The following is a 14,079-nucleotide window of genomic DNA, read 5'->3' as shown; positions in this document are numbered from 1 at the left end:
GCCATCCAGACAGTAGACTTTGGACATTGGAGGAATGTGACTCTGAAAATGAGAACTATCTCCAAATCACCTCAGGATCACATTAGCTCCCAGATTTTCTCGTTCCTCAGAACTGAAGACAAGCTACAGAATACTCACTGCACTGATAGTGAGGAGCAACTTTGAACCTTCTCAAGTATTACTTTCATCCTGAGAACTTCAGATACGGAATCCCTAGTGTTCAAATTTCCATTCTAGGTTAGCTCTTCACCAAACTGGTAAAGTCGCAAGCACCAGCAAGCTTCCTGTTATACCTTAAAAGTAGTGTGTAAACACTGGCCATTCTACAGGGTGATTATTATCTCAACGATAAATGAGATGACATACAAAGCCATTTTGTAATCCACTGACTAACTTTCTAGCTAAATTATTACTGGTACTTACTACAATAATTTATCAACAGTCTCATGGATAGCCTACTATTATCAACAGATGTATGAACACATTCACTCTTCGATAGCTGAGATGCTTCTGAAAAATTTACCTTGGAATATACATTTTTATTATTTATTTTATTAGGAAATTAATAACTAAAGTCAGGGTGGTGGTGTAAACCTGTAATCTGAGCTCTTGAGAGGTTGAGGTAGGAGGTTCAGGGGGAGTGTAAGGACAGCTTGGGCTACACAGAAAGATGCTACCTCAAAAACAAAGCAAAACAAAACAAAGAATGATTAATGATGATACTCTTCCTGACACAGTTTTGATACATGATATACATGAGATTGTGGCTATTACACCTAGAATCTATTTTGATTATACTTTTTGTTTCATGTTTTGCATGTTAAGAACTTCAACGATCAGCCCCCAGTGGCTTCACACCTACCCACTATGCAAGTGAATCCTCGCTCAATTAATCACCCCTTATAATGAACAGTTGGTTTTTTTAAATATTTTTATCACTGTAACTAATTTCCCTAAATTTTCCTACTTACAGACATGAAATTCTATCTCTTACAATGGCAGAAAATTACTCACCCAAAACCTCAGTGGTACGTTCATCACCTAAAAATTAATAAAGCAAAATTGATTTGCTTTATTAATTTTTAAAATTACATTTACTTTATTGTACAGGTGTGTGTGAAGGCACATTCACATACACATATGCCACAGCACACATTTGGATGTCAGAGGACACTCTGTCAGAGGAAGTTTATCTTTTTCCACCATGTAAGTCATGAGAAACTCAGGTCATCAGACTTGGCAACAAACATTCTACCTGCTGAGCCATCTCACTGGCCCAGTGACTGATAGACTGTGTAACATTTTCACCTCTTTATTGTGGTATCACATATATTTGCAAAAGTACACAGCTTTATGTGTACCAAATGATGATTTTCACAGAGTGAAAGCACTCTGACAAGGAAGCAGACTCCTACCTGATCCCTAGAGTGCTTCTAATCCTCCCACATGGTCCTTACTTTCCCCTCAAAGGTAACAACTACCCTTAATAACTACTGTAACGCCTACCCTGTAGCGCTTTTTACAGGGTTTGAATTTTATACAAGAATACTCACACTGCATGTACTCTGAGTTTTACTTCTTTAGCTCAGATCATGTTTGAAAGATCCTATCATAGCACATAGATGTAACTGTGTCCTTTTGTGGCTGGCTGTTCAGCAGTCCAGATGTGATTTGCCACATTTAACTGATTCTACAGCTAATGAACCTTTGGTCTGTTCAGTACTTGTCCCGTTACAAATGCCACTGTTAAATTGTTGTTTCTGTCTTGCTCATAAACCTAACAGTGGGGCTACTAAAAGGTGGGAGTGAGTACATGTTGCTCGGCATTCAAACACTTGGGCTCTGTGGTGTTTTTATGCTCTCTATCATGGTTGTCCATGGAATGACAACATAATTGCAATTTTCACTTCCCAGACACCTCCGAAGGTAAGCCTCATTTCCCTGCCATGGGCTTCTTTTCCATGCTATCTGCTTTTGTAATAGGTGCATTTAAGCTTTTGGTTTGTTTTGTTTTTGGAAATGCCAACTGCCTGTCTTCTTACTTGCAGAAATGACTTAAGTATTCAGAATATGAGCTCTCTGCTGGATATGTTTATTTAAAAGACTTCCAAAATGCAACCTGATTTTTCATACTTTTGATTAATAGCAGTTCTAACTTTCAAAGTTGTTTAAATTTCAAACTTTCCTCCTTTAGAAGTCTTTTTTATGAATCCTTCAGCCTTTCCAAGGTCTTTACAATACAATGTCACCCACCCTGCTACTTACAGATTCTTTTAGTTAACTGAATTATGCACATTTACCACTGTTACTACGTACACACCTTGTGTTTTCCAAAGTTGGTCATCAGGGATCGTCCATGAGACTTCTTTCCACTTTCCTTCACATCCAGGTTCTGCATAAATAAAAAGCATAATGTAATGATTTTCCTTTCTTTTTGTTCTGCTTAGCTCTAGCAGGTGGCAGAGGGACCCTCTCTTCTCTTTCCCTTGTTCACACCTTTTCCTACTTCACACCTCTGACATCCCAATTTTGGCTGTTTCTGCTGCAAGAAGGGAACACTGTCAGGAATGCCAGCATACAGCATTGGCCCATGGCTTCCCAAAGCTGAAGTTAAGCTCTCAGCAATGGTCAGCTGTACTGGTCCTCCATTCCTATTCACTGTGTGTGTAAAATCAGAAAATGGCATTTTGAATGTCACAAGTGGAGATAAATCATTTCCAGTTAAGAGGAGTTTTAATTTTTGAAAGTGATCAGAAGTAGGTAAAAGCCTAACCTACCAAGTACAAAAAATGCTCACACTGAACACTGTAGTTTTGGATTTTTAAAGTATTATAAATAAAACCCAGTCATATCACTTTCATTCATTTAAGGAAATCACAAAGTTCTTTATCTGTGTAATGAAACCATTGCCCTGGTATGCTCTGGGGACTGGAATTTTAGCCTCTGGAGACTCCTCACATGGGTTAATTTTCCAGGCAGAGGTGATGAGCAAGTCTCCCCTTGTGTTAGGCCACATGTGAAGGTGGAAGCAGAAATGCCCCATTGAAAGGGTTCAGATGCTTTTTATGATTGTTGTCCCTAAAACTCATTGTGTGGAGACCTGCAGACCCCACCCACCAAGGACTCCATCTAAACAGAAAGAAACACACCAATAGAACAAAGGTGCGTAAGCAAGCCACTTAAAATGAAGAAGCTGATGGGGGAGATGGTAAAGAAGACCCCAGCACTGACTGCTAGAAAAACCCACCTACACTGGTGAGTGGTAGGAACCAGGGGCTTACCGAAGGATGTTGACTCACCCTTGACTACTTTTTGTGTGTGCATTGCCTATAAAAACCTGGTAATACTGATCATTAACCATATGAATTAGAAAGAACACAGACATTGGTCCTAGAATTGACACTACTCTCCCTAAGCTAGGAGAAACAGTATTGACCCCAAAGCCCATCATGACCCTTCTCTTGGTTTCCATTTTCTCATCTGATAAACAGGAGAAGAATGAGCCAGTTAATCTGTGAGTTCTTTGGTTCTGAGTCCATCAATTGGAAGGAGGATTATGACATTTGACCCAACTAAGATGACTTAAGAGTGAAAGGTTGAGTCAGGTGTAGATTAGAAGAAAGGATATGTGATAGGTAGGGTTTTAGTTGGTTGGGGGGTGTAGGGGAGGAAGGGAGGGAGAAGGGAACTGGGATTGTCATGTAATTCAATCTTGTTTGTAATTCAAATAAAAAATGATAAAAAAGAGTGAAGTTCAGCATATTTAATAGGACACCAGGCCAATAACACAGAGTCTTGTGAAATCTGAGATAGAAGTCGTTGACTTGAGTTGGTACTTTCAGTACCCAGGACAACACTCAGTGCATTGCATACATTCTCACTTATTTTGCAGAAGGATTTTGTTTCTCAAGCTTTAAGAGGCTAGACAGAGAAGTCTGAGATGCATTTCCCAAAGGAAAAGTGCTTAGAAACTGAAGAGGAGGGTACATGTTTCCTTATTGAAGGGTGAGTTCAAGAGGAAATCATCTACCTGCTTCAGGTGTGCATTTAAGCCTTCATGTGTGGCCTTGAGCAAAGCCCTCACTGTGAAACTGTCAGGATCTTCTTTGTCTCGGATCTGAGACTCCCTCAACAATGATTCCAGTTTTTTCCGAATGAAAGATTCTACCTGGTGCTCAGTGGTCCCGTTACTCTGAAAAAAAAATCACATAATATAAACAATCCCCCAAGAAACAGACTCATGTAGATTTGTGCCTTTTGCCCAAGACAACACTGAGTTTATAGTCTCCTGATCTCTCAGTAATCTGTAAGAAATTAAGATACTCATAAAACAACTTTGATTCCCTTCACCAAAAAATTCTCCTAAGTACCTGATTACCACCCCCCCCCATCAATTACTCTTCATTGGCTGCACTGTCCTCACACACGTGTTTAACACTATTCACATTTACAAAGTCTTACTCTATTTCATTCAGCAATGTGGAATCTGAGGCCTTGAGGAATTAAGTAAATTGCTTAAGGTTTACAGAGGTAACCGGTAAGTGAGGCAAGATTCTAAACCATTCCTTCCTGATACCTCAAGCTTTCACCTGAGGGCAAGCTGGGGAAACCTTCTGGAGATGAAGCTTCCTAAACCTATGTTGTTATAATTGAGCAAAAATGCTGTTTTTATAAATGTCTTCCTTCACTGAGAGGCAAAAAACGCTATAAAAGTTTCCGAGGTTGCTGACAATCCTGAGACAAAATTTCTTTCTGGTTTCCAACTCCTTGACCTCATTAGAGGGTACACAATATTGACTTGTGCTATGACCTTTGATTATGATTATTTTTAAAATCATAACTGATTTCAAAGCTTTCGGAAAACAAAGCAATGCCAATATCTCATCTGGAATCCCACACGGCACAGTATCTAGCCTCCATGTCTTCTCACAGACCAGTGGCCGCAGGCTGTGCGCATTGCCCCCTGTTGTTTAACTGCTTTTGCCTCTCCCTTTGTCCATATCTGCTCCACAGATTATTCAACCAGTTGCCAAACCCACCCCAGGCATGCAGAGAGTAATACCATTCCACAAGAACAATGCCAACATTATTTATAATAGTGCTTCATCTATCTGACCCCTGCAGAATAGATAGCTCTCTAATTCTGAATGTATTTCACAAAATCCCTTAAGAGCAAGGAAATATAAACATCACATTAAAAACAGAACACCTGTGCCAGGATGGAGTGCTACATTCCCTGTGCTTATATAACATGCATGAATGTGTTTAATGTACCCAATTAACAATGCATCCCACCCATTATGGAATCCGGCTCTGAAGGAGACACGAAGATAAAAAAAGAGCTTGCACTTGAGCTCATAAGTGAACAAGCACAGCTCACCAGTCACAGGGTTGCTAGGAAAGACATGCCATTCCTCCTAGGTAGCAGAGATGGTGCCAGAAATAAAAGGTCTGTCCAGGCAGCTAAGTGTTCAACAGTGGGGAAAGGAAGGGCATCCCTGTGGTACTTAGTCTAAACAATAATTTAAATAGGTTCATCATGTCCTATAACAGGAGTTCAAGAGGAAAGGCAAGGGCTTTGGGGACAAAAGGACTTGAAATCCAGAAGATGTGGATTTATTTAGCTAGAGTTCTGCATAAATAATACTTTAGGAATAGCAGCAATTTGAGAACATATACCAAAGGAGGACAGGAATCTGCAGATGAAAACCAGACACACCAGTTACCGTGGCAAGCACTAATCCATACACAGGCAAGGGTGCTGGGGGATGCAGTAAAGAGCACAGAGTGTTTGGGGGGAAACTTATTTTGATTAAAACCAACTTGTATTGAATTTCTGCCATATGGTAGGAAGAAAAGAACCCACTGTAACAGTCCTTGGTGTCATGAGAATTGCTCATACAAGTCAGTATGAGTCAGGTATGTGGGGTACCACTAGTGGATAGAGGAGGGGCACTCTACCTGCATTGGGAATTCAGCTTTTTAGAATGAAGGAACATGAAGGAATATATCTTAAAAGAACATAGATTTCCTGTGATAGCTATAATAAATGACTCCAATTTGGCAGCTTGAAACAACAAATTCATTTTATCATTTGTCTGGAGGACAAAAGTTTGGAGAAAGATAGGGCCACAGTCCCTTTTAGTTCCAGGCCCTTATGTCTTCTTACTTACAATAGCTCCCTGCATTCCCTGGCCTGTGAGAGCATAGCAATCGCTACCTGTGTCTTCACATCGTCTTCGCTATGTGTACCTATCTGTTGGCCTTCTCCTCTTCTTAGAACACTTGGCACTGAATTCATTCACACCCACCAGGTTAAGCCCAGGATGTCCGCCTTTCAAGATCCTTAACTGGAGAGAGTTGGGATTTTGCCCTTAACTGGGCTTCAGCATCTTGGAATGTTGTGGCTCGTTTTTCTTTTATCTAGACCACTAAGGCTTTGTCCATTATCAGCGGTAGCTCTGCTTCACTTTTTTTCCCATTTGTGTATTCACTTGAGTAGCACCTTCAGTTCACTTCACCTTTTCCTTTGTCTTTACAAGTTGGACAACTGTTTAGCATGGGAGGTGTTGGTTTTGGCCTGTCACTTTCTGTGCCTTTGTTCCTGAGATTCATGATCTCCAGCTTTGATTTGAATACAGAGGCATGCAACTTTTCCTTTTGCTGAGCACTTGGGGCTCCTGTAAGGCCATTAATTAACCTATTTTCAATACTGTTGTGCATCAGGGACTGGCAAAGCCCAAGCACAAAAAAAGAATTGAGGGATTGCAAGTTAGTGAACAGCTCGTAATACACATATTAACAGACTGGTGAGTTATGATATCCCCCCCAAACAATGAGAGTACTAACATCAAAAATCAGAGATCCCCACATGATGACAACATGATCATAAAGCTTAAAATATTGTAAGAGTTACAAAAAAAGGGCCAGAGACACAATATGAGCACATGCTGTGTGGAAAATTGGGCTGATTATGCTTTTTCATTGCAACATCGGAGCAAAAACACTGGCTAAAAAATGCAATATCTGTCAAATGCAATAAATGAAAGCTCAAAACAACATGGTGTGCCTGCCTGGAAAGTGCAAGTATGAACTCTGTGCCCGGCCACCTGACAAAGCAATGTCCTTTAACAGCACGTCATCTGAACCACTCACCACCCTCTGAGGGAAGAATGAGGGCCTGTCAAGTCCCACTCACAATGACACCGACAAAGAAAGCCTCAGAAGTGCATGCAAGCACGGCCTTATGATATTGGGACAAGCTATAACACTTCCTAAGCAACGCAGCAGCCATTCCTTTGACACTGTTGCAGAAAGAGATGAATTTCTGAGACAAGCTGATGCTGAGTTGGCTCATATTTTACCCAACCATCATTCCCTTTGTAAAACGTGGGAAATAGTCTGAAATCTCTCTGTAGGAAACTTGAGTACGTTTCACTTGAGGCCATGAGCAGACCCAACAGCAGAGCTATAAGATCTCTAACTCCTAGTATATTTGATCAAGCGCTCCTGCGCTTGGAGGGAAGGACCTGTGGAGTCAGAAAGAGAAAGCTTGCAAGGCAAAGCTTGCAAGAACATCTAGAATGCCAGAGCCAATCACAGAGGGTCCCTCCACCACTTCTTTTCCTTGCTCAGGGCCTCACAGAAAGCTGGACACAATGAAGAGCCGAACTGTTGACACGTGAGAAGAGCAGGACTAAAGCTACAAAGCCCAGGGTGACCGGCGCTGGTGGAATAGCAAATGCCTATCACAAGAGCTTATGATTCACTTCACGTCCTCTAAATGTGGGGATTTGCCAAAGGAATGAGAGTCCTGCCTTTTTTTCCTTTCCGAGATTTTCATCACTACAAAATTCGCAGCCACAAGGAACAAAGAAATATGCAGCTGAGGTTTCATTGCTGTGTTATCATTCAGTCCCAGAGCCCAACAGCACTCACTGAAAGACAATTCAGGCAGACACCTGACCTCGAGACCTAGCTGCCACTGTGCAGCTGTGGTAGAGACCAAAGATGAGACCCATGTGTATCTCATTCTTTTATTCCCTGGGCCAGAGGCAGGATGCTGCAGTGAGAAGAGGGAGAATCGTCATTTAACATGATCAGCTGTGGTTTCTCCCTAATTCAGTTTTTGAAGAAAATGAGTCTGATCTAGGAATCTCTGCTATCCATCAATGAATCAATCAATCAATCAAATAATCAATTAATCAATTACAGACACATTCTCATTTTCCCCCAGCACATTTTTCCTAAGGCACCATTTGGAAACATGGTTGCCCCACTCCAGTCTAGGAAGGAGCTGGGGGTAGAGAGAGAGAGAGAGGGAGGGAGGGGGAGAGAGAGAGAGAGAGAGAGAGAGAGAGAGAGAGAGAGAGAGAGAGAGAGAGAGAGAGCCAGAGAACACTGATACACTGATGTTTCACTAGACACTGGAGTCACCAGCGCAGTGGGCAAGATTCCCAGGTGACATGTCATAATCTCTGGTGTGGAGCACAGGCACTAGCACTCTTGAAAGCTCCTTGCCACACCTCTATGCAGTTTGGGACCTTCTCTTTAAAAATGAAACCAGAAAACAAGATATGGGGGCCATCTCTACATCCCCAAATGCCTTTTCTTCCCTGCTTATTAGTGCTGGACTCTAGCAACAGGAAGCAAATATCCTAGCTGCTCCTTTGATTGCCTTATAACTTCAAGTCCATTTCCTAGGCATGGGGTGAGATACAGCTGCTTTCCAGCTATCTGAGTCTGCATTCACTTCGGCCCTCTCCCACCAGTTCCTTTACTCTCCATAAAACATGTTCTTCCATTCAAGAATCATATCACAGAGTAAAAAGAACTGGAATCTTCCAGGCTACCTCATCTAATCCTTGTAACTTGTTGCTAGGACATGACCTACTGCTTAGTACGTGTCATTTCATTTCAGAGTGGACACAGGAGTAGCACAACCTCAGAGCCCCAAGAGATAGCTCAACCGTTCTATGAATGCTGTTATGTTTGATACTAACAACATTCACAAGTCTTCTTAAAATGTTTCAGAGGAAAGAAAACGAAGTTGCAACTATAGTTGTGGGGAGGGGAAAATTATTACAATGTTCAGTGAGAGCTGGAGTGAATAACAGTGTACAGTATAATGGAACACAATGGGGTGCACTGGGGTTCAATTTGGACTGAAAGGCTTGGTGTCTGTAGGATGAGCTTCGTGCAAGAGAGAGCTGCTGTTGTGCCCTGGCTAAACACAGATTCAGAGAGTTTTAAGAAAAATATCTGAAAAGATCAACAGAAAAAGAAAAATAATCAATGAAATTGAAATCCAGGAGAGACCCCACTGGTGCAGGGGGTCCCATAACTATGAATAATGGTGATCGGGCTGCCTGGAATCAAATCTGCTAGATTATTGTACTGTGGCTGGGAGGAAATTGTCCCTTAAGTCTCTGAGCTGTGTGATTCTTGGGTCACTGAACACTGGCTTTACCCTGTGGCTTATATGTCATGAGCCAGATTTACTCTGTGACTGAAGCTACAAAGTAATACAAAACAGAAGCTTAGAGGAGCCAAGTACAGCCAAAAACATTCATCACATAACAAAATCGTCATGGGGTTTGAACAGCTGACAGGTTAGGAGAGCCTGCCTCCTGCTCAGCAGGTAATGTTGGGTGAGCCACTACACTTGCTCTACTGTTGGCCTTGGGGTTCATTCTGCCTAGAACTTTCTCCCCTGGCTAATTCGTTTTTTTTTTCTTCAAATCTTTCATTAAATGTAACTTTTAAGGAAAGTTTTATATAGACATCCCCTCTAAAAATTCAACACACACACACACACACACACACACACACACACACACACACACACACACACTTTTTCCTGTAGCACTTATATCTAACATATTATATATTTCAGTTATTTGCTTTGTTTCTTATGTGTCTCCTTGCTCTTTGATTAATGTTTAAATCCCAGGAAGACAAGAACTTTCATCTATTTTATTCACTCCAATGTCATCTAACACCAACAACTATGATGGCGCATCTCCAAAAGGAAATGCCCAGTACAAATTGGTGACATGCATGAAATATCTTAATAAGCTCATGAAAGTTAATGTCCTGGTGTCCATGAATTGTGCCAAAAGCTTTCTGTATTATACTGATTTAGATATGGCATATAAATCTAACCATATACTTTCAACTTACAGCTGAGGCTAAGGGCTTCCTTTACAGAAATGGCTTTGTGGGTAATGGCTGGTCCATACAAACAACCTACACTGTACTTTGTTTTGTAGAAATATGATCAAGCATCCTTAAATCTGCCACATAGCTAAGATAGCTGAGCTCCCAAGTATCCAGTAGAGTATAAACAGGCTAGTTAGAATACTCCTAAATTCTAAATAGGGCATTCAGTGTCTTTTCTCAAAAGAGCTCAAAAATACAGGAAAAGGGTTGCATAAGAAATTTATAGATTTCTACTAGAAATGGTGTGTGTGTGTGTGTGTATTTTCTTCTTTAATGTACAACAAGGAAGCCTCTGTAAAGCCTTTTAAATATGGTGCTGCCTAGCTATATTCAGGTCAAATGAATGGTCATGACTATCCTTGTGGGGGCATATTAAAGCATTTATCCATTTCAGAGCATAGAAAACAGCCAGGAGAATATGGGCACAAGCAGAAATCCTTGGAGGGTACAGGTGCAAATACTAATCTGTTTCCACAGAGCTGTGCTACAATGAAATTTCACAACCACAGACATTTACTGTAGAAAAGTAGAAGATTGTTAACAACGGTGACATAAGCTGATATCCCAGCTATTACAGGAGGATTGGCAAGTTCAAGGCCTTGGCAACAAAGTGAGACTGTGCCCCAAGATAAAAAGTCAAAAGAAGGCTGGGCGTTGGTAGCACATGACTTTAGTCTCAGCATTCGGGAGGCAGAGGCAGGTGGATCTCTGTGAGTTCAAGACCAGGTCTTGAACTGGTCTACAAGAGCTAGTTCCAGGACAGCCTCGAAAGCCACAGAGAAACCCTATTTCGGAAAAAAAAAGTCAAAAGAAGGCTTGGGACATAGTTCAGTGGTAAAGTACTTGGCCAGCAAACAACAGGACCTGGATTCAACCCTGAGTACCATAAAAAAGTCTCAACAGACTCAAAGAAAAACTGATACCGCCAAGTGGACCTAAGAACTAGCTCAGCTTCCATTGCAGGCAGCGGTTGATAACTGCATTGTCATGGTAATAGTAGTTACCACTTCCCACCTCCCCAGAAGAGCTTTCCCCAAACAGGTGATATGCATGGGCTTCTGCTTCCTCTTTCAGATGGTGGACTAGGCAGCTAGCAACCCAGAGATCTGAAGGACAAGATGCACGAGAATGAGAATCAGAAAGACCTGGTTTTTTAAATAAGACTTATTCATAATCAGAAGGAGTCAGTTACAAAGACAGCAAATACCTAGAAAATCAAATATTTAAAAAAATTAACGTAGTTACTATATTTTTCAGTTATGAAACTATCTAGGTTTTTGTGACCTATTAGTTATGGGTATTTAACTGAGTTAATAGAAACTCCTAAAAGGGAAGGGATGAATTCAGATCACAATTTTCACTCTCTTCAAGCTGAATCTTTGCCATTTCCCTCTTTAAAGCACTTTATAGCCAAGAACGAAATGTCTATGGGGACTTCAGCTGTCATTAAACTCTTGTCTCCTTTGAAAATAATGTCATCTACTACTACCACCTCTGAGGTGAGGCATCAGAGTTAGTGTAATTTAGAAGATAGTGTCTTGTTGTAACAACATAATTGTTGAATTCAGGGTAATGGTGTATATTAGGAGAAATTATACAAAATGTATCTGGGGACAGAATAATGGTTCTGATGTCCACTAAATACCACTTTTCTGTAGAAATGAAACTACACAGCAAAGCCTCCACTGCTTTGGGCTTGTTATGTGGCACCAGAAATCATGTGACCAGTGACAGTGACAGGAACAGCATTTCTTCAAATCTTATAATTCTGCAGGTTTAAACTGAGCCCCCTCCTTTACATATCAAAATAACTAACTTATCTTCTGCACAGAGAGTCCTGCATTTAAGAAGAGGTCCAGATCCCGGGGCAGATGGCTAACTTCAAATGCCACTCTACTGAGGATGTGGCCAATTGAACATCCAGCCAAGTGTCCCATTGTAAGAAGTGCTTGAGAATCATTGAGGTCAAGGCACACTTTCTCAGTGAGGGGTTTGGCATCTTAAAAAAGCAGACCCAGGTGCAGCTGGGGCCTGGAACCAGCCTAAGGTACCACAGTGGGCAGCCAGTATTTGGAAGGGGAGGAAAGGCCACACCTACTCATGTTCATCAAGAAGACTGACAGTTCAACCAGTTTGACTCCCAGCCCTATTATAAGGTTTGTCCCTGAAAAAAGGAAGGATGGTATAGTGGTTTGAATGAAAATGGCCCCCATAGGCTTATAGGGAATGGCACTATGAGGAGGTGTGGCCTTGTTGGAGGAAGTGTGTCACTGGAAATGGGCTTTGAGGTCTCAGATGCTCAAGCTGAGCCCAGTGTCTCTCTCTTCCTGCTGCCTGCAGATCCAGATGTAGAACTCTCAGCTCCTCCAGCACCATGTCTACCTGCATGCCACCATGCTTCTTGCCATGATGAAATAGACTAACCCTCTGAAACATAAGCCAGCCCCAAATTAAATGTTTTCCTTTATAAGAGTTGCAATGGTCACGGTGTCTAGTCACGTGATGGAAACCCTAAGACAGAAGGGTTCATCGCAAACATGCTTCTCAGTTCTAAGGCATAGATTCTCCCACTTACTCACTGCTGGGAGCCAGCACACAGAGTAATTTTAAAAGAACATCCTTTCACTCTTTAGATGCCATATTTGTGGAGTGTCCAACACAGCACCAACTTGGGGCCCCATTCTATCTGTAGTTAGTGAAAGGCAAAGGAGTGTTTAGCCAGCAACTCACATAATGTAGCTTGAACTTGCACTCATCTTCAATTTCATCTGCACTGTCCTCATCAGAAACTTCTCCTTCCTCTGCATCATCCCCAAGGTGATAAGGCAACTTCTTGCCCTGAAATAGATAAAAACATCCCATTTGAAATGAAAATAAATTCTCAACAGCCCCAAAGTAGAGGTAAACCAATGTCCATTGATAGGTGAATAGACAAAGAAAATCTGCTCTTTTCATTTGGAATATTACTCAGCCTTTTAAAAGAATAAAATCCTGATACACATAACAACATAAATGAATCTTGAAGGCATTATGCCAGATGACATAATCCAAAGACAAACTTTGCATATGGTACCCAGACACCAAAACCAGAGACAGAAAGCAGGATGGTGCTGGGGACAGGAGGCAGGAAGTAATTGGCTGTTGCTGAAATGATATGGTGGATATGGATGAAAACACTTCTGATTGCATAACATTTTGTGTATTTTTAGCAATACCCAATTATACACTTAAGTAACTAAGGGGTAAGGTACATTTTCTGCTCTATGAACCATAATTTTTATGGGGAAAATTGAGTACAAAATGAAGTATCTATGCAATGACCCATCATTACTTCAAATAGCTAGAAAGCAGATAGTCTGGAGGAAAGACAAAATAGTCTGGAGGAAAGACAAAACAAAGATGGGAAGAACTTTTATCCTAAGGACATCCTTACCTTAAATTAAATGTAATGAATTAATAATATTGTATCTTTAAAATTCAGACTAATGTCTGACTCCCAACAATATGCATCATGCCATCTGATTGTGCGACTTCCACAATCTGAGTACTGGTGTCCCCTCAGATGCTTGAACCTATACTACAGGTATTGTTGCTGACATCATGAATAAATCAGGCCTCTGGGAAGTGATTAAATGAAGAGGGGTCCCCTAAGTTCCTTATCTCTTCCATTATGGAAATATATCTATGAGGAGCAGACCCTCCTTCACCAGACACTAAACATGCCAGCCTGGCTCACAACTATAATCCTAATACTTAAGAGGTTGACAAAGGACGTCTGAGCTGAATTTGAGACTATCCTGGAGACCAACCTGGTTATATAGTGAGTTCCAGGAGAGCCTTGACTACAGAGTGAGTCAG

General features: G+C 41.2%; 1 protein-coding gene across 2 annotated transcripts in view; it reads right to left on the bottom strand.

The window, feature by feature from the left end:
- Positions 1 to 14,079, bottom strand: part of Plch1 (phospholipase C eta 1) — a 207,416-nt gene that overhangs the window by 21,749 nt on the left and 171,588 nt on the right. For both annotated transcript variants that reach the window (XM_027391714.2, XM_027391717.2), the window contains exons 11-13: positions 12,952 to 13,059; positions 4,031 to 4,192; positions 2,321 to 2,392 (exon numbers count right to left, since the gene is read on the bottom strand). In XM_027391714.2, coding sequence (XP_027247515.1) covers positions 2,321 to 2,392; positions 4,031 to 4,192; positions 12,952 to 13,059 — 342 coding nt within the window. The remainder of the gene's footprint in view (positions 1 to 2,320; positions 2,393 to 4,030; positions 4,193 to 12,951; positions 13,060 to 14,079) is intronic.

The sequence above is a fragment of the Cricetulus griseus genome (assembly GCF_003668045.3).
Source record: "Cricetulus griseus strain 17A/GY chromosome 1 unlocalized genomic scaffold, alternate assembly CriGri-PICRH-1.0 chr1_0, whole genome shotgun sequence".
Taxonomy (NCBI): Eukaryota; Metazoa; Chordata; class Mammalia; order Rodentia; family Cricetidae; genus Cricetulus; species Cricetulus griseus.
This window is presented reverse-complemented; position numbering and strand designations above follow the sequence as displayed.